The sequence below is a fragment of the Mytilus californianus genome, unplaced genomic scaffold, assembly GCF_021869535.1.
Source record: "Mytilus californianus isolate M0D057914Y unplaced genomic scaffold, xbMytCali1.0.p SCAF_11, whole genome shotgun sequence".
Classification (NCBI taxonomy): Eukaryota; Metazoa; Mollusca; class Bivalvia; order Mytilida; family Mytilidae; genus Mytilus; species Mytilus californianus.
Window position 1 is genome coordinate 27468345 of NW_026262593.1, and position 21454 is coordinate 27489798.

At 32.2% G+C, this 21454-nt stretch overlaps 1 protein-coding gene across 2 annotated transcripts; it reads left to right on the forward strand.

Moving 5' to 3' along the window:
- Window positions 1-10987: 10987 nt before the first annotated feature.
- LOC127719821 (uncharacterized) lies at window positions 10988-17062 on the forward strand. Of its 2 annotated transcripts, XR_007990493.1 has the most exons (8): window positions 10988-11116; window positions 12147-12330; window positions 12889-12968; window positions 14214-14265; window positions 14651-14716; window positions 15009-15095; window positions 15584-15703; window positions 16715-17062. XR_007990493.1 is itself a non-coding variant. In XM_052226130.1 (7 exons), exons 2-7 carry the CDS (start codon window positions 12150-12152, stop codon window positions 16799-16801), a joined length of 621 nt encoding a protein of 206 aa, XP_052082090.1. In that variant the 5' UTR covers window positions 10988-11116; window positions 12147-12149; the 3' UTR covers window positions 16802-17062. The 2 variants fall into 2 exon arrangements, 1 of the variants encoding a protein (XP_052082090.1); XM_052226130.1 differs by lacking the exon at window positions 14214-14265.
- Window positions 17063-21454: the final 4392 nt, after the last annotated feature.

Sequence of the window (21454 nt, forward strand, 5' to 3'; positions counted from 1 at the left end):
TCAAGATGTGCTGCAGCTTTTCAACTTTTGTTTTATTTAGTAACTGTATAAATCAAATGTGTGTACGTAAAAAAATGTCTTCACTGGGAACTCTAGAGCTGAAACCAAAAGACTTCAGTTTAGCAGGGACGTTACTCTGTAGTACATTTGTGTCATTTTTGCACATAGGATCCCTACAGAGATGGTCAACGTAGAAAAGTTTTGCCTCCCAAGATCAGGTCTACTTAGGTACCGAATGATGCAGTCAAATAGTGACTGCGTAATACATTCCCAGAAATTTCGCAATCTTTATACACAAAACACACCCTTTTCTATCAACAATACATATTTTGTATTTAAAGGTGTCGACTTAACGTCAGAAAACGAATTTACTGAACTTTAAAAAGTTTATCTTAATATGAAGACTTGAACATAAGGTCGCCACACTTAAATTGTGGTGGACAAACCGACCTTTTAACGCAGGTTCAACCATGTTGCTTCATCCGTACAATCCACTAAATTTTCTCCGTCTTACTTCTTTTACTACATATTGTTCATTCTAAATTTATTCCGGTATAAATTTTTCCTAATCTTTGAAGGTATTCAAAACATTTTTATTCTAAAGCTGCTTCATGCAATTATTTTACTACGAAAGAAACTTTTTACACAGTATACAGTTTTCGGTTGATATATACTTTTGTTTTCCATTATGTAATTGTAGATATACCAAGGTGTTTAACAAAACAAATCGAAAAAAATTAATGGTAACATCTGCCAGGTGAATAGAAAAAGACGAAATGGTATAATTTTCAAAAATTACAGTTTTGGTCGCTCGCAATCGGTTGTCTAGAAATATAGTTCCTGTCATTTTTATGTATGTAAACTACAATTACTGTGTCTTTTCGTACACAATCTATGGCTTCAAATTATTAGTTATGTTATTTCTTTTAAAGTAAAGTTTATCATCAGTTTATTTTATTTGAACATTTCTAAATGGCATGTGGGACTATGTGTCAATGTTGTATGAAGGGCAACTCTGTCTATTTAAAGTTAGAAAACGAACTTAATTGTTTAACATCTCACAGCAGTATACTACTGTTGCCTTTATTTATTCACCCCTTATTCTATTGCTTTTGTATTTGCATTGTATCATAGATCGAATTTATTCGTTCAGTGTATGTTCACTTGTGTTAATATGTCTTTTGATTGAGTTAAGCCATTTCAATTGATATTTAATAGCGTGTCTTTCTACGTTTTGATATTATTGTTTCGGATAAAGGTGAAGGTTGGTACCTATTAAAACGTTTAAACCCGCTGCATTTGTTTGCACCTGTCCTAAAGTAGGAATCTGATGTTCAGTAATTGTCGTTTGTTGATGTGGTTCATAAGTGTTTCTCGTTTCTCGTTTTTTATATAGATTAGACCATTGGTTTTCCCGTTTGAATGGTTTTACACTAGTCATTTTTGTGGCCCTTTATTGCTTGTTCGGTGTGAGCCAAGGCTCCGTGTTGAAGACCATACTTTGATCTATAATGGTTTACTTTTATAAATTGTGACTTGGATGGAGAGTTGTCTCATTGGCACTCATACCACATCTTTTTATATCTATTTACATAAAAATTAAAACGTTAAGAAGACATGAAAAAAAGGTCCCCTCTCTTAAAATTGCGATGGACACACTGAACGTTTAACGCATTCTCAAACTATATTGCTTTATATTTTGTTTTTATTACAAATAGTTAACTAACAAATTTATCTATTCTTCAAGGTATTCAAATCATTTTAATTTTATAAGCTGCTTCATGTGAAGCGGCAAATATTACAATAAGAATGCAAATAAATAGTTATGTGATACGGAAAAATTGTTTTAGACAAATAAGAATTCCAGATAATAGATTCTTGTTTAACAAAACAATGATATGTGTAGTAAACGTCTAAAATAAACAATGACTGATTTAGTGGTTTTTGGTGTCTAACGCCACTTTCATCGCTATTGGCTATTTCATAGCCGTCAATTTTTATTATTGGAGGAAGCCGGAGTGTCCGGAGAGAATCATCCGACTTTAGGCACGAAAACTGGCAATCCTAGTCAATTAAAATTGGAGTCGAAAGCACCTGCCACGTGCGGGGTTCAAAATCTGAAATAAGCAATGAAGGAAAAGTTTACTTACGAAAGACACGTTTTATCAAAGTATACAGTTTTCGTTTTATATAAAGTTTTCCCACTATGTAAATTGATGATACCAAGACGTAAACAAAAATCGAAAAAAAAATAAATGGTAGCATCAGTCAAGTGTATAGTTCATTCATACATATCTTTTCTCGCTGTGATGATGGATCATTGATCATTGCCTGTACCAAGTCAGGAATATAACAGTTGTTGTCCATTCGTTTGATGTGTTTGTGCTTTTGATTCTGTCATTTGATTAGGAACTTTCTGTTTTGAATTTTCCTCGGAGTTCAGTATTTTTGTGTTTAACTTTTCATTGATGGGAAATACCATCTGTTCTTATCGTCAAACGTGCATATGTCTTTTGACGGTACCTTTCTATCCCAAATTCATGTATTTAATTTTGATGTTATATTTGTTATTCTCGTCGGATTTTGTCAAATGTCTTAACGTCTTTTCTGTTATATTCGTGTGTTATGGAAAAGATAATTAATCACCCCCTTCATTTATTAGATTTTAGTTTGGTTCAACGAAATTTATACGATATATTTGGTTTACAGTTCGATTCTGACGAAACACCGACATAGCTAGATAATACAATTAATTATCTAATTACTACCACAATTTGATATTAATAAGTATTGTAATTTTCATTGTTATTAATAAATGTAATGTCAGTATTACAAATCTAATCTTGAATCAATCCTAATCCTATCTTATTTCTGGGAAATATTTTTACAAATTCAAATGTGACGTCACTTTGTGTGTTTTTTTAGAATTTCAAATGTGACGTCACTTTGTGCGTTGATGCTTTGGATAACTCGGCTGTGTATTTGTATATGTTGGATTAAGTTGTTTTATGTAATGTATCCGTTTTTATTCTGTAGTTAGTCCCCACTTCGGTTTTATCATGTATATCTATTATATAGTCATTTTATAAAATTTACTCTTTGCAAAATTATAAATTATTCTAAATAATAAGAATGTTCTTGTCCCAGGCAGAAAACCCTGACCGTGTTAGGCGCAACATTTTAGAAGATTTGGTCCTCGGTGCTCTTCGGCTTTGTACTTGTTTTGGCTTTCAAGCTTTTTTCATCTGAGTGTCACTGGATAGTCTTGTGTGAACGAGACGCACGTCTGGCGTATTGAATTTTAAGCCTAGTACCTTTTGTTAGCTATTATTCGTGTGTTTCTTTGTCCTATATGTTCTCCTATTTATTTGTATTGTGGTCCTGTCATGTGATGTTGTCGTTTTGGTATTGTGTTTGACGTTGCCATTAAAGCGGGAGGTTTGGCATGCCACAAAACCAGGTTCAACCCACCATTTTTTTCTTAAAATGTCCTGTACCAAGTCAGGAAATGGCCATTGTTATATTATAGTTCGTTTCTGTGTGTGTTACATTTTAATGCTGTATTTTGTTGTGTCGTTGTTCTCCTCTTATATTTGATGCGTTTCGCTCAGTTTTAGTTTGTAACCCGGATTTGTTTTTATCTCTATCGATTTATGAGTTTCGAACAGCGGTATACTACTGTTGCCTTTATTTTAATATTTTTGTCGCTAGGTTGCTGTTTCATTCACGTTTTTCCCAAATTTTCTTTAATTATAATTGTTATTTGTTTTGTTTTTTTAAATACCAAGTCGGTGAATAGCTCTACAATGTTCAATGACATGTTTACTATGATTTTTTTTATTTATCTTGTCTGAAAAGTATTCTGACGACACGACGTAACCTTATGACCTTACTTAAAGCGTTTATTTTTATTGATATCGTGATCTGTTATGAAATGAATGATTTCAGAAAGGTCTCGCAGACAATTTTACCCATTTGTTAATGTTTCTAATAATATTCAGAGAACACAGCACTTTTTGCAACCTGAGCAAATATACATTTTTGTATGCTTTCCGTTGTAGGCTTTTTTTGAATGGATTGTAAGGATAGGAAGCTAAATCACAAGTCGGAGAAGTACGTATTCTAAAAAACTATACAAAAATGCATTTCTTAATATAAAAGAAAAAAAAATAACAACTTGACACATTAAATAAAATGCAAAATTATCAGCAAGAACAGTAAGACAAAAATGGGAACCTATCCTCAACCCCCATCTTCCCAAAACACTACAACAAAATCAAAAACCACGAATCTGATTAAAAAACCAGTGTTCACCTAAATGATGAAGGATACGCACTCTTCCTGCAATTAAGGACAGAACATACTTCGGAGTTTACTGTCTGAGTGAGTGATTGAACTTGTCGTCATGTGAATCTTATAATGATGTATGTCCAATTTGGTAATAGGGAGATAGACCATTGTACTTGGATCTCAAATATATAGCTATCTCCATGTTTATCACTATAAGATTCACAGGACTATGTGTATCTAGATAATTCCACATCTCCTTTGGTCAGCCGTTAGTCTGTAATTGAGACAGCAACATAATTATCAATAAAAACAAATATGAGTAAAAATATGAAAACAGCAAGAGAATGTCTTTATTTGTACAAAATAACAATAAACTGATTTAGCAATCGCTATAAATGATTGTAAACAGTGATTGAACCAGTTTCAGATCTGTGATTATCAGTTTCCCATACAAGGTTGACAAGAAATTTACCTTGTAACGTATGCATAGAAAAAAGTGTAAAGTTTTTACATTTTAGACGGTATTTCTAGCGTTTTATTATTTTTAGGTTAGCTGCAACATTTTTTTCACGTAATCAATAAATAGTGCAACACTGTCATATAATTACATCAATTGATATATCACAATATACATTGTATTAAACAGTGGTTTATTCATTTACTCCGTATGTTCATATTAGTAGGCGCTTGTAGTGAACATACGTGTTTTGAAAGAAATATCTTCCCGTTGATTTAGGTGAAATTCAAAACGGAACTCCCTTGTAAAGCCGTAATATCATTATGCCAACTAAAACGTTATTTCATTAAAGATAACTGTTTTTCCATGTTTTAATATGGCTTCATAGGTTTCATTCCTTAATATCAGAGTTACAAAGGCTTTTACAGTGTTTTATCGAACAATTTCATGATCTTATTTGGTGATTTTTTTTAACATTAGTGTAACTTTGATTAGGTTATATCCTATTTATGTAAATGTTTTCTTTCGTGTGCATGTAGACACGATAATGAAAATCAAATATTGACAGTTGCATCCTTTTTCGAAGATTTCAAAGATATGTGTTATCATTGATGTGCTGCATGTAAATCGCACTCAAAACAACATTTGCATAATATTCCCATTTGGCTTTATAGTTTCGCCGTCTTTCAGACATAATAAATATAATAGTATAAACTTTCTATATACATTGTGTTACACAGTGGTTTGTGCATTAACTCCGTATGTTCAATCAAATGAAAATATTATTCGGCACTTGCTGTAAATATATGTGTTTTAAAAGAAATATCTTGCCGTTGATGTAGGTGAAATTCAAAACGTAACTTCCGTGTTAAGCCGTTAAATTATCATGCCAACTAAAACGTTATTTCATTTCATTTAACTGTTTTTCCATGTTTTAATATGGCTTCATAAGTTTAATTCCTTAATATCAGAATAACAAAGGCTTTTACAGTGTTTTATCAAACAATTTTCATGACCTTATTTTGTGAATTTTTTAACATTAGTGTAACTTTGATTAGGTTATATCCTCTTTATGTAAATGTTTTCTTTCGTGTTCATGCAGACACGATATTGAATATTAAATATTGACAGTTGTATCCTTTTTCGGAGATTTCAAAGACATGTATTAACATAGATGTGCTGTGTGTAAATCGCACTTAAAATAACGTTTGCATAATATTCACATGTGGCGCTATAATTTCGCCGTCTTTTCAAATAGATAAGTCAGTTTGATTTTGGTTAAAACTTTAAACACAAAAGGAATCGAAAAATCCAATGCACTCTTTAGCACTGCTATCTATTGAACACAGCCTCTTTATATATGTTCTTGTTCTGTTTGTAGGTTAATACATGATCACAAGGTATGCACTGAAAGTCTAATCAATTTTTGGGGATCTCAAGGAATAGACTATATCGACAGCTTCGTTGTGTAAAAGGCACACTTTAACTGAAACATGGAAGTGATTATTACAGCCATCATGTGGTTCTTATATCAACAAAAGATTATTCAAGCTTGTAAATTATGGTTGTGTTATTGATAAACAAAAAGTTTAATATAATCTTGTAGCCTTGGTACAGAAAGTTCACTTACTATGTCACAATGATATCATACACATGTCGAAATTGATATATTGCACATACAAAAGGCACCTTAACACAATTAATATCTACATTAAAATCTTTGTAAGAAATCATCTTTAGCAAACTATGTTTTTTTAATAAAGCATTGGCTAATATATACATATGTATGACAGTATCATCAAAATGAAACTACTTTTGTAGTTTTTACATGCAGTGTTGCACTTAATCCAAGCAGTTTGAAGTTCAAATGCAAATATGTCAGAAAAAAATCAAAACTTGAAATGATATCTGACAGATTAATGTCGTATGAACTCTGCAGGATGTTATTTGATAGATTTGTAATACTTTCGATTTCAAGTGTGAAAACAATGGCCTTCTCATGCGTTCTCCTTTGTATAATATTTCTAATTTTCACAATCATTGTTGGTAACCTACGTGAACTTGCCGAATAGGATTACACAACGATGAAATAATTAGAAAAAAAAAACCTTAAAAATACTCACTGATATGTATTTAAAAAAAATAGGTTTGTCAGTAGGACAAGAGTGCCCAAACCTGTAGTTTAATTGTTTAATATATATTTCTGGGAATTCTTGGAAATATGTTAGATGTACCAGGGTTACGCACTTGCAAGACTGAGCTCATTAATCTAAGGAATGATGGCATTATGACAAAACAAAAACAAAGTATTATTTAATTGATAAATGGGAAGAGCCGAACAATCAGAGCGACCAATATTGATCATCAAATAGAATTATAAACCTACAATTTACTTTTAAAGCGGTTAACCGGAATGAAAATCAAATTCGACCTGTAACTGTAAAAATGTACATTCCACATCTTCTTTTTACATACGCTAATGTATCCAAAATTAAATAGTGATTTGCTACATTACACAAAAATTGTAGGAACAAAAGTGGATCAGGCAACGTTACATGATACGATATGCAAACGTGATCTGTAATTCATCATTATCCAATTATGTTCGACAAATAAGATCAGTAACTGTAGGCTGAATGAAAAATGGTCTAATTGAAGTCATCCCCTTCGAAATTTCACGGACGCCATCACGAGTTGGTTGACTGTTAATGACTGTCTGTTTCATGGATGCAACGGATACGTTCCTATTGTTGTAACCATTATCCCGTCATCTTTTCCTCTTTTGTGTCATCACCGAATTAGATTTATCCCCGCGTTGTGCTTACATGATCATGAGCAACACGATAGGGGTCACATGTGGAGCAGGTACCGCTTACCTTTCCGGAGCACCTACGATCACCACCGGTGTTTAGTGGGTTCGTATTGTTCAGTCTTTTAATGCCATGACATTGTCAGTTTGTCATCCACTAAAGACTGAACAACACGAACCCTGCTAAAACTGGGGTGATCTCAAGTACTCCGGAATGGTAAGTAGATTCTGCTCCACATGTGGCACCCGCCTTGTTGCTTATTTGATTACAAAACCGGTGATAAGTCTTATTTGGTAGGTCAGATTCGGGGAATAGATCTACTTAAACGTGATATTGATAATGATTTTTATATTTAAAAGTCTTAAAACGCTCCGCTGCTAGAGGTGAATGAGTTGTTTAGACGGGAATATGATATTAAATGGGGAATATGATGGACAGAGGGGATAATGATGTTTTGTTCAAGGTCATGTGGGATAGTTCCAACCGATGAGATATTTATCTAGCTATTAATACTTACATATTACAGTTGATTGTAAATAGAAGTTACAGAACCAAAGTTTGTGTCAATCAAAATAATACAGATTGTTTTATTTGTATATTCAAATGTTAAGAATGTAAAAAATGTCAATTATAAAACTAATCTGAACACGCCAAATTTCTATGATTCATTTCCAAGCTTTAAACTGCAAACATGTCGAAAATATAATGATGTTTCGTAGAAATTCTTTAAAAAGAGTGTTTTTGAATTAAAAAATAAAGAATCCAAGAATCCAGTATCAAAAAATATTGAACGAGTGACCGACAAACACATTCATTCACCATTATGCGTAGCCCATAAACTAATAAACAATGTTGGTCGGTCACGAGTTGAATATATTTCGACATTTGAATCCTTAGCTTAGCTATTTTTCTCATTACATTGTGCATAATTAGATAAGAAAATGCTTGGAACTTATCTTTTTATACACATTCTTAATCCTTTTTGATGCAACGTCATCGAAACAATGTCTTGACAACTATCATTGTTTTATGACGACAAAGGAGTGTAATTATCGAATTGGCACCCGTCGTGTTGCTCATGTAAGAATAAAACCCGGTGATAAGTCTAATTTAGAAGGAGGACGGCATTGTGGTAACGAAAATTGAAATATATTTGTCGGCATCTGTAAAACAGATATTCCATAACGATCAACCAACTCGTAATGTTGTCCGTAAAATTTTCGAAGGGATGATTCTAACCTCACCCGTTGGAACACTTGTTGTAGTAGTTTCCTTTTGGTGTAGTAGCTTCCTTGTGAGCAGCAAGGAAATCATGATCGGATATGCAAGCTCTGGAATATTGTAACAATATTTTTTTCTTTAGATAAGTGTCAATGTTCAGTATAGTTTAAAAAAAAACCCAAACAAACAAAAAAAAAAAAAAAAAAAAAAACAATAACGACTTAATGTGACGTCCTAAAATATAACTTTAATGTTGACCAGGCAACGGTAGACTGTCCAGGATCTTAATGAAACAAAAACAACTATAGAATAAAATATTTGATCGATTTTTTATCTCAGGATTTATTTACCGAAATCTGCAGGTATGAAATTTAAGCACCATTATCAGTTAAGATAAAAGAGGGACGAAAGATACCAGAGGGACAGTCAAACTCATAGATCGAAAACAAACTGACAACGCCATGGCCAAAAATAAAAAGACAAACAGACAAATAATAGTACAGATGACACAACATAGAAAACTAAAGACTAAGCAACACGAACCCCACCAAAAACTTGGGGTGATCTCAGGTGCTCCGGAAGGGTAAGCAGATCCATAACTTATGTATCTGTACTATTTATAGTGTTTTCTTTTTCCCCACATAATACCTTTTATTTTTTAATTGACTATGTTTAAACAAACATGATATATTTATGTGCTAACATGTTCCATCTATTTTCAAAGCATATGAACATAATTGAGCACATGTAATTATGTACACTTTGTCGTTAAACCTCTCTTATTGAATACAATAAGACAACCCCACAATGTTCTTCTTCTCCTAAATACTGCCAACATTCAACATGATGAATATTCTGGTAAGTTGCGCATGGTACTGTTTGGGTACTGAATGACATAGTGACCACCTTAAACGTTTTGTCTCAAAGTCCATCAAAATAAGAAATGTAATGTTCATATCAACACAAAAGACACTGCATGGCATTGCACATGTTTTGTAAGAAAACAATCTTCAAATTATATACAACACGTTCAATATACTTTAAATAAATGAAATACCCGTGCACACTCATTCCGCATACCGCACATAAATCAATTCATTCTCATAAAAATTGAAAAACTAGTTTTTACGTATAAAAAATATCCTACATATTCGTTTTATGGTCATGAGAATTTACGTTTATAAAGATTCGATTTAAAATTTCGGTAATTGTGGAATATTTATAGGATGAAAATACATCAGGGATATTCAAACTCACAAGTAGACAATAAACAGACAATGCAATGATGGCAAAAAAGGAAAAACGACCAAAAGACAAACAACAGTCTACAAAACACAAAGAAAACTTGAGACTTAACAGATGCGTTTATCGATAATAAATGTCTCTTCAGAAATGGTCGAAGCCCAAATATTTGAAATTCCGAAACCTAAAACAAACGTTTTATTAGTTTTCTTAAATGATTGTTTCACATTTGTCATTTTGGGCCTTTTATAGCCGACTATACGGTATGGGTTTTTCTCATTGTTAGAGTCCTTACAGCTGCCTATAATTGTTTACACCCACTTCATTTTAACTTTGGTGGATAGTTGTCTCATCGACAATCATACCACATCACCTATTTAAGCTAGGTAACCTCATGTTTCAATATGTAATCATTTTCCGTAAAGATGATCTAATACTAACCGACAATTGATATGTCAGTAGGACACGAATGTCTGCAACTGAATACAATTCAAAACAACTTTTCTAAGTTTATTGCCTTATTTTTTATAATAACTATTTTTATACTTTTAATACTATTTTAAAGAATTTTATAAATCTTCTTTTAAATTACACAATCCTCAGTGAGAACGTGACAAGCCTCAACGAGTTCAATGGGAAAGGAATACAATTTCTGATGATACTATCCCGATTGGTATATTTTATCTGTACATTTTATATTATTACCGTTCAGATCCAAATGTGAACATTATTGCTATCATGTAGATAAGCATCTTGAATTCTTAATGAATTTCGTTTGTATCAAATATATTCAAATTTGCTGAATTTCATTTTAAATGCAAAAACACATAGCTGTGAAAAATCTCATTAAAAGCGAAACGTTCAAGTTATTTATAACTCAAAACAAAGCTTTGAAAAAATTCAAATACGGGTCAAGAACGTTGTATGTAAATTTAATGTTAAAATTATATAACTATTCGGTAAGTAAAGCATGACTGATTGCGGTTAATGTGTGTTGCAGGTATAAAAAGGAATCATACATGCGTATATCACAGATTTTGGTACCTCAGGCAGATTACATGTCTATGTCAAATTAAAACTGCAAGGACAAAATTAGGTAAGCGTTTTTTGTTATACAATAATGTTTTAGTTGTTCTTAAATTATCGCGATATCCATTGAACATTGTTTGTAATATGTTTTTCCTGCTTACTGCATTATAAAAGATTATAACAAAAATAGAGTCATCATTAATAATGATTTAATTAATCATAATTTGTCATATCGGTGCCTTTCATAGCTTACTATTGCTCATTGTTAAAAGTTGTTTATATCCTCGTCCTTAGGTCTGTTGTGGATAACTGTCTCATTAACAATCATGCCATCCCCTATTTTGATTATTAAATGAAAACATCCAGACTTGGAACAATGTAAAGTGTATATACTACGTATATTTATTGTGAACGCTTTATCAGCAAAGAAAAACCCTAAATATTGTTTGTTCTTACTTGTTTGTTTGTTGTTTGGTTATGTATTATACCGCTATTTAGAGAGGAGAGATTTTCTTGTACTGATGGATTTGTTCGGTCTTAGGTTCGTTTACTGATTGAGGTTAACAAAGTGAAAGGAAATTAATATATGCAAAATATAGTTGAACTTCGTCATACATAACTTTGTCAACCCCAAATCAGAAACCTCGTTAGTGGTTGTGTTCTGTAATGTCTGAATGATTTTTTTGGGGGGAGAAGAGATTCAGTGGTGATAATTTATATATAATCTATTACTTTTTTTTGGAATCAAGGCGATTCAAAACTTCACTTTATGTATACACACCCGTCTGTTATTGAAGATTGCATGTCTTTTGTGTAATTTGTGTCGTGGGGTTGCTGTCTCAATAACGTTTACCCCATATACGTTAGGTCTTTTTTGGTTTGATCGGCTCTTCAACACTTTTATTAGATTTTAAATATTCAAATAGTTTGGCCTCGAGCATCACTGAAGAGAATCAATTGCCCAAATGCACATCTGGTGCATTACAATTGGTACCGTTTAAGTTATCACATTATAAACATATTTACATTTTGAAAATAGTGATCACTCTTCAACATTGCTGAAACGTTTCTCTCAGAAATATGATTATATGTTGTAGAAAATGATGTACCTAATTAAACAAAAAGGTGGCACTGCGAAAGAGAGACTGGGTGCCAGTATCAAGAGACATGGTGCGATACAGATGCTACTTGGTCTTGGCTGTTTGATTGTAGGTGTTGTTTCAATTGGAATAGACAGAAAACAGTTCGACATACCAGTTAGAGAAGTCTTAGAAGGAGGAAGTAAGTTATAATCACGTGTTTATCTCTGATTGCTAAAATATCTAGGATAACTTTATCACCTTTCATATGACACCAGCGTATCATCATGAATAATAATTAAATGCATTACAGTGATTTTTCAAACATTTGCTTTCACCAACTTATTATGAATTCTGTTAACAGAAAATAGATATAATAAATAATTATTTTTAAGTCAATATGTAAATAATTTATACAGAAGATCGATATTATAATCCACATTAATACATTGAAGTTTCGATAATACATAATATTATCTTTTACAACAAAAATCTTGATATTACTATGTTAATTAAGGAAATGCATTTTATGTCAGGTGATTTTAATGTTCCTTTAATAGGGAAATGCATTTTATGTCAGGTGATTTATGTTCCCTTATTGGAGAAATGCATTTTATGTCAGGTTATTTATTTTCCCTTATTAGTGAAATGCATTTTATGTCAGGTGATTTACGTTCCCCTTTTAGGAAAAAAGAATCTTACTATTAACCGCAATTATTCATGCCTTACTTGTATTCAAATATATTTTGTCGGCTTTTAGGAGTGATAAATGGCACTTCCTTTGACATCAAAAATGTTGTTCTTGGACTAGATGCAGGTGCTGTAGTTTCTGCTTTTTGGGTAAGTTACATGCCGATTGTTTGAATATTGATTGTTAATAGCATAACAAATAATATTCAGATAAGAGATTATTAGTTATTTTGATACTAGTAAAATAAGGGAATTGAAGATTCAATTTATTGATGGTAAGTTATATATTTCCTAGTTTTGAAAATAGCTTATCACCTCTGCGGAGACGTTGATTAGTCCTAATCCTTCTTCGTTGTGCTATAATATGATTTGGAATGAAAAATGACATTGACTCCGGCAGTGGAGACTTCAAGTGTTATGTCTATATAAATGCAAGGAAAGGAGTCATATTTTTGTTAAAGGGGCATTAGCTGTTACAATCATGTTCATCGAGTTGACTCAAATTCTCATATTTCATTTATAACATACTAAAACGTATATCCAAATTACAATAAGTCTGAAATAAACAGTTAACAATACATGTACTCGATAATATTTATCAGAATTTCGTGTGTATTTTAGTCTAGACGCCATCTAATTAACTATCGAGATGACTTTCGAAGACTGCGACGGTCACATAACCCAATATCAACATGAACATGAATATAAATAAATAGCAACCTCGTCCAATTTGATTTTTCTAGGTCTGTTTTATTTCATCTTATAGGTTAAAAAAATTGTTAATTATCGTTTTTACCTGGATAAGAACAATTTTTTGTGGACCGAATCGGTCAGTGAAATGGTTCACTTTTGTTTCACTTTCAATGTTGACATTCCTAATGTCTAATGGCTGACCACGACTAAAACATGCGTAACCAATCTCTAGCTAATGGGCTAAGTTGACGGTCACATGAATACGAATTCAATGAGGTCGAATTATTCACTTGCAAGTGAATAATTCATCAACAATGTCTCTTTGTTTATTTTGACAAAATTGAACCAAATTGGCTGCTAAAAGCGAATTATTATTTCATTATTTAACTTTTATTAATGATTGAACCAACCTAAATAATTTTTTTCATATCTTGTAGCTAATGTTTTACTAAGAACTGGTGCAATCGTTCACTTATTTTTATGCGTAAACGATGCTTGTGTTTTAAAGGCTAGTCTCACAAACGTATCATTGATTCAAATGAGTTGTGGTGCTAAATGGCGCAGATTTTCCGCAAACAATATTTCCTGATCAGATTGCATTGAAGTCCATTTTGTTTTGTAAAATTTAAGTTTGTAACATTTTATAAGAGTTGGTTAATTGCAGATGATATCTTTACATTTTACTTTGACATATCTCATAAGTACACAGTTCACTGACCGAAAGAAGAGGATATGATTCCATTATCACTTATTTGTAAGTTTTAGAAAACAATATCTAAAATTGATGCAAGTTTCACATTTATGTAACAAAATTCATTACCAAGAGGTTCCTCATTTTCCTGCTAACATGTTTCTTTATTGATTAGTTATTTTAACTAACGCTAAAAAAAGACATTTGTGTGATTTATCACTACTTGTCTAATGTCTCGGTCAAGGGTCGAGAACCTGAATTTAAAATGGACTCTTTATCTTTACCTTCCGAAACGTTTGTACCCGAGGAAGGTTATTCTAGAAAGAAGTGTTGTGCGCATTGGAATCAGTATCACATATGCATGTGAATATTTACACATATTAGTATTATGTTTGCATTTTTGACTATGTTGTTTCGTTTATCAATTCTACTTTCTATTTCATTCCAGGTCCTGATCACAGGAGCAGTTCCAGCTTATATGGCTAGGAATACTGATTACAATTTGATTAAAACGGTAATATATTATTCTACTGACACATTTTACAATCTCAAAAGCTGACAAATATTAACATAAATACTTTCATTGTATATATTTGCCTTCTATAAATATTAGGCAAGAAAGTGTGTCTTAGTAATATTTTTCCTAAAAAAGCGCTTGCAACTGATATGTTTGCTGTGAGTTTGGCATTGCTTAACAAAACAAAATAACACATCATAATGACTATTCATTACGGTGCAAAGTATTATATGTTTTGTTTTTTTAATTAAACTAAATTAAATACCATATATATATATATTTCTTTTAGAAAGTGGTTTTCATGGTATTCAGCATAATGGCAGCATCACTGTTTGTACCTATCATAACCGGAGCTGCGATTGCCACCTACGTGCTCGTAAGTTATATTCAGTCCAGTCCAAACAGCCTTTCTTGCTTTCTTTATATAAATAAACAGTATAACTTGGCAATTAAACTAGGAAAAGACAAGATAGCACAGCGATTCATAATGCCACACAGAAGCAGTGATAAGGTATCAATTTGATGACAGAAAAATAAACGCAATTAAAATTTCCTTCCAAATCCATAGCAAAAAAACATCTTCTGAAAGTGTAGCTGCATCTGGAATTTGAAATAATGACACTTTTTCTGTTTTATCAAAAGTAATTGCTATTCTTAAAACAAGAGACAAGATTAAATATTTATTTATTACTTCAATGTAAGTCAGATAACGCTAACGTCCTTCGGATATTAAAAGCTTACATCTAATACTAAGATGATAAGTATCTACCTAAATCAAGTTTAAGTGATGCACTATCTTATATCAGAAAACGATCTATTTAAAAACAATTTGGATTTATAAATCATTAATGTTATTTCTTTCAGCGTAAAAGTCACATGGGATTGACTGTTGCTTTAGGTGTGATGTCCCTTCTAGAATTTATAGTTGCCATTCAATCATCGGTCTACTGCTGCTCATCGCCTTGGGCTGCTTGCAAGATGGAAGTATGTTTATTATGATAAAACTCAAAGTCATTTATCGCCATCGGTTCAAAAGAAATGGCATGATAAGGCAAATTTTGTTTACCCAATTCAGAAATCAATAAGCGTCATAAATAAATCAAATAACAACATTTAGATGCTCATAAAACATTTTTTTTATATGAGATCAGTGTTTATATTTCTGAATTTTATCTAACATAATTTTTAATGGGACTTAAAACTACGTGTGATTAATTAATGCAAAATTGCCAAAAACCAAAATAGCCTCTGTCACTGTAAGTACATGTAATTACTATTTAGACAAGAGCCGAGATTTTGGCCAAACAATATGACTTATTTGAAGATGAAAATATGACCATGATATATTGTTTAGGAAAAGCGTTGTTTCATATTTATATTGAGCAAGACATATTCGTAACATGGCCATTTTAGGTAAATTACAAGTGTTGTTTATGAAATCATCAATCACGTATCTGCACTAATATGTACAGAGTACATCATTTTATTAGTTTAGGCGAAAAATAACAAAGGATCATTCAAAACTCATTAGTCGAAAACAAACTGACAATGCCATTGCAACTTGAACCCAATCAGAAACCGGGGCTGATATCAGGTGCTGCGGAAGGTTATGAAGATCCTGCTCCACATGCGACACCCTTCGTGTTATTCCTGTAAAACACGTTGATAAGTTATATCAAGTCATTAGGCATCGCACATTAACGGGTTGCTTAAACATCTTAAATGCACACAGGTACAAACATCTAACGAAACATTTAAAATGCATGTAAAATGTATGATTTGTATTCATCAGAATTCAAAACGAAACAACTTTATACTTTCAATCAACACAATCGTTATGGCAAACTTTTTGAACTTAGATTTGTTTGATATCAAACAATAGTGTAGTGACTTGTTTTGCTTACTAGTATGTCACTTCATGCACACATGATATGTCAGACAACAAATTTACAATTTTTTTCTTCTCATTTACCATTCGTTTTTCTATCTATTCAGAAAAGGGATAAAGAAAAGAAAGACATGGAAAATGAAATCTACGAAAAACAGATGTCCAAAGAACAGCTACCGGAATACACCCCATAGATACCTTATTTTAACCTAGAGGACTGCATGAAGATTACACAAAATCCCAACAATCAAGTTTTACGCTTTGAATTTTATATGCCTGTCATTGTCTATGCCTGTCATCGTAATATTTTGTATGCTAGCAGCACTATATCGAATGAAAATATGATATATATAAAAATATATATGCATTATGTATACAAATTTTTTTTAATGATCCAAGAACTGTAAATTGTGAATCTTGACGATTTTGTGAAACATAACAGCATTGAAAGGATCGATGCTGCTGTTCCAATAGTAATAAAAACAAAATAATATTGCGTTTGATGAAAAAACAGTTTGGCTGACTAAAAAAATCCAGCATTATAATAAAAATCCTAATATGAATTCAGTCTGGGACCTTAGATATTAAATTTAAATGCCGCAGAACAAGCATGCATATGTATGGCCAATTAAAATTAATTGATAGATTTTCATCCCCGCCCGCCCCTCTGAAATCGTCCCGATTTTTTTTATTTTTAAAAATTTACGATTTCCGGATTTTGTTCATTTCCGTTACCGGAAACCACCGATAATTTCGTTTCGTTCATAACTTCCTGTAGCAAATTTCGGTTTTCGTATTTCTTCCGAGTAATTTAACCAAAATGATTAAGTCGAAATATTCTGCTGCTCTATGATGACAGCATTATCTTCCGAGAAGAGAGATTGCTTACGAGAAGGGCATGAAATATTCGGGTTACGAGTGACAGGCGGTGTCCAAGAACGCAAATCGCGGTCAGTGATTAGAAACCTGTGGATTTTTTTATTTATACAATGACTTTGTGTCAGGAAATTTGGACTGTGAATGATATCCAAAGCACAAGAATCGTGGAATACATTGCTGCAATAAAAAACATGACTGGGATAAAGAAATTGACACAAGCACGAACTTGTGCGATCTAAGACCATATATTGAGTACAAAAAAGTCTGCCAATGTAATGCTATGTCTTAAAACTTTTCCAGATACACAGGGTTATCTGTACTCGGGAATAAATTTTGAGGTGAAAATGCAGCCATTGTAGCCAAAGGGTCCACATGAACCTTAAAAGCATAAACCATAGTATTTGCAACATAGTTTGAGTTTTAATTTCACTCTGTACTCATAATACTTGTAATGGGCACTACAAAGTACTACTTAGAAAGCAAAATAAATTTGATGTAGGTAGTCTAAAAGAGAACATTTCTCCACCTTTTTGCTATTTACTAAAAATTGGTTTCTAAAGTGGCAATCACATGTAGAACAGTGGTTGCCAATCCGAAATCTTTATTAAGAATTTGAAAAATTATGTAGAATTCCTTATATATACATGATATAAGCTTAATATTACCCTTGCATATGAACAGTCTGATTGAAACCAGCCCCCAATATCTACAAAGGCAAATGGAAAGTGGGGGCTGGTTTTAATTAGACTGGCATATGAAGAACACGTCACAAAAGGGTTTCGGAGGAAATAAAAATTAAAAAATAAAATCCTCCCACCCGCCCCATTTTTTTCAAAAATTTGGATGAAAATCTACTAATTAATTTTAGTTGGCCTATGCAGAAATTGGGTATATAATTATTGAGATTTTCCCCATTTCCAGCATATATGTATACCATCAGTAAACATATTTTGAATTAAAAGACTACACTTTTGATATACATTAATTTTTTTCAGTAATCCAACATATCTTGAAAGAGTACAAGTAGCATTTATATATAATAGAGGAAAATTGGTAAATACAATCTTCATTCAAAATCTGGTCTGACATCAGATGCCCCTGAACGGTTCAGATTTTCTGCGTCACATGGAACAGCCGTCATATTGCGCAGAGATAATGCTGATAATGGTTCAATGGTTCAAACTTAGTAGGTCACAATATTGTTGAAAGGAAGAAAAGTCCACAGCAAATAATGACTACTAAAAATTTAGTAAGCAAAGTTCTACAATTTTGGAATAAAGGATCAACCAAAACGTTTATTCGTATCAACATTATAACAACACGTCAATATTCATGGTATCTTGTATCTTGTAGCTTGTATTGTTTTCATTATATTATGTTTTTGTAACTTCATTTTTATACATCTACTTGCTTTTTGTAATAAATTTGAAATTGAACAATATTACAAACCATAAATATCAGATTTTGAAACGTAGTCCGGCATTCATTAGAGTACATTTTGTATCATACATTGTCTCATTGAGATGACACCTGATTAAAAAGTCGAATGCTGCAGATGCTCATCTTTTACAGCTCATGAAGTTTATTCTTGGTTTCGCATAGACCCCCCCCCCCCCCCCCCCCTTCCGCCCGGAAGTCTTAAAACTCAGACGTGAATGCGGCTGTGACAAAAATATTTTATGATTACTTTTTGATTGCATTATGTTTAAGTGTCAAAATCCGATGGTGAGACTTGGATATAGAAATATTGAACATTGACTCCTACCTTGTTAGATGAAAAAAAAAGGTTTAAAATATCTACATTTTTGATCAATTTTAGCATTAGTACTTCTTAGATCTGTATTTTTTGAGCTGCAATAGAACCTTATTCGCGCATACAAAATTATGCATTATCGTCATACGCTGGGGCCCATACAAAAACATTGAATTCTTTACTTTCCAGTTTGTTCCTTCTTTGATCTGGCCCGATTTGGTAATATTACATCTTACAAAGTCTATCCGAATCATTTGGCAAACAATTCCGCTCAAATCGATGCTAGGGGCCGACTTGCAGTGAGGTGAGAGGTTTTTTTTTGCGTGTTGAACGCCTCACTGTGACTTTGAGATGAAGAACAGCAATAAAAGCACTGTTACTTTGTTTTTTGTGTGTTTTTTCTGTGCATGTACTGATCATGATTATGTGTCATAGATGGATATCCCATATCCTTTTTTTCTATTATCGATACCCTTTTCATAAGAACAGGTACAATGATTATCGTTTTAATGCAATATAAAAAGTTTAAATTAAATTATTATACATCTAAGACGTCTTATTTAGTAAGTAGCAATTAATTTAATGACAATTTTCTTAATGTTAGGGTTTTTATGTTGCAAATAGAAGAGAAAAGTATAAGAGAGAGGCGAAAGATACATAAGGGATATTAAAACTCATGAAACGAAAACAAACTGATAATGCCATAAAAAAAAACCCAAAAACAACAGTACACAAAATACAACATAGAAACATCTTACGACTGAGCAACACGAACCCCACCAAAAGCGGAAAGGGGGGGGGGGGGGGGGGGGGGTGTTAGATTTCAGGTGCTCCGGAAGGGTAAGCAGATCCTGTTCCACATGTGTCACCCGTTGTGTTGTAAGAACAAACCCGGTATGTTAGGCGATGCATTGATTCAAAAACAACTGGATTCTTAATCTTTGTATGATATTAGATTTTAAATAACACATGTATAACTGATGACTATGTCTTAAATAGTATTTTTTTCAATTAAGAATCTGACAGAAACATGATTCTAAATATGTAACAATTGTAAATATAAATTATAAATGATTTAAAATTGTGTTCCGGAGTTGTGAAATATCGAGCTTATTTACTTGAAAAAAATATGCATATTTAAAAGCATATTATTAGTTTGAAGTTTTCACAACTTGTTAAATAGATGAAAAGTAGGACAGGATGAATAAAATTAAAAGTCTCATAATGTATTACATAACAAGTATCAAGGAGTCTGTAATATCCAAGGTCACGTTAGGAAGACAATAAATTATCTTAATATGTCTGGGTTTTACATCTATCGGAATTTTAAATGACTGAACTAAAGAGATGATATCTATTCATCTACAAATGTATTTTAAAATGTTCTGACACAATGCTACATGAATTTTAATTGCCTTTGAGACCACCCCAAAGTCTTTAATTAATTATTACATTATTTAGCTGACGACATCGTTCGCTAAGCTATGTATGTTACAAATACGAATAAAAAAAGCTACAAAATGATTTCCTGGTGAACGACACCCGTTTTTGAGGTAACATTTATCAGGAACATTTGAACGCTCGCGAAAAATATTTCGGAAAGTTAACATAAAACACATTTGAATTGTTTTACAATTGTCATTTTGGGGCCTTTTATAGCTTGCTATGCGGTATGGGTGTTGCTCATTGTCGAAGGCTGAACAGTAACATATGACTGCTAACTTTTACGTTATTTGATCTTTGATGGAGAGTTGTCTCATTGGCAATCAATACACATCTTATTATTTTATACTACATGTAACAACAAAGGTAAGAATATTTGCATAACAGACACTATTGTTTAAACAGTGTGTTTGATAATTATGGAGTTTTACGATTTTTAACTAATTTCAAACTTACAAAATGCAGTTCACAGCTATCTGGTTTATATGTAAATTAAACCTACAAAAACATTATTTCGATTTATATATAATCCCGCCTATCTATATTCATCAACCAATTAGTTTTTCAGATCTGTAAAATGCATTTGAAAATTGTTAGTTCTCAGAGACCATTTTCGGGAATAACCTCCATTATGAAATGACGTACCCGAGGAACTCTGAAATACTGAAAGGTACTGTCGACATTTTCTTGAAGATATTAAAATATCTGTTATTTGTTTTCTTACTTGAATTAGTTAAGACATTGATGTCCTTTCATCGATGTGTTTAAAATA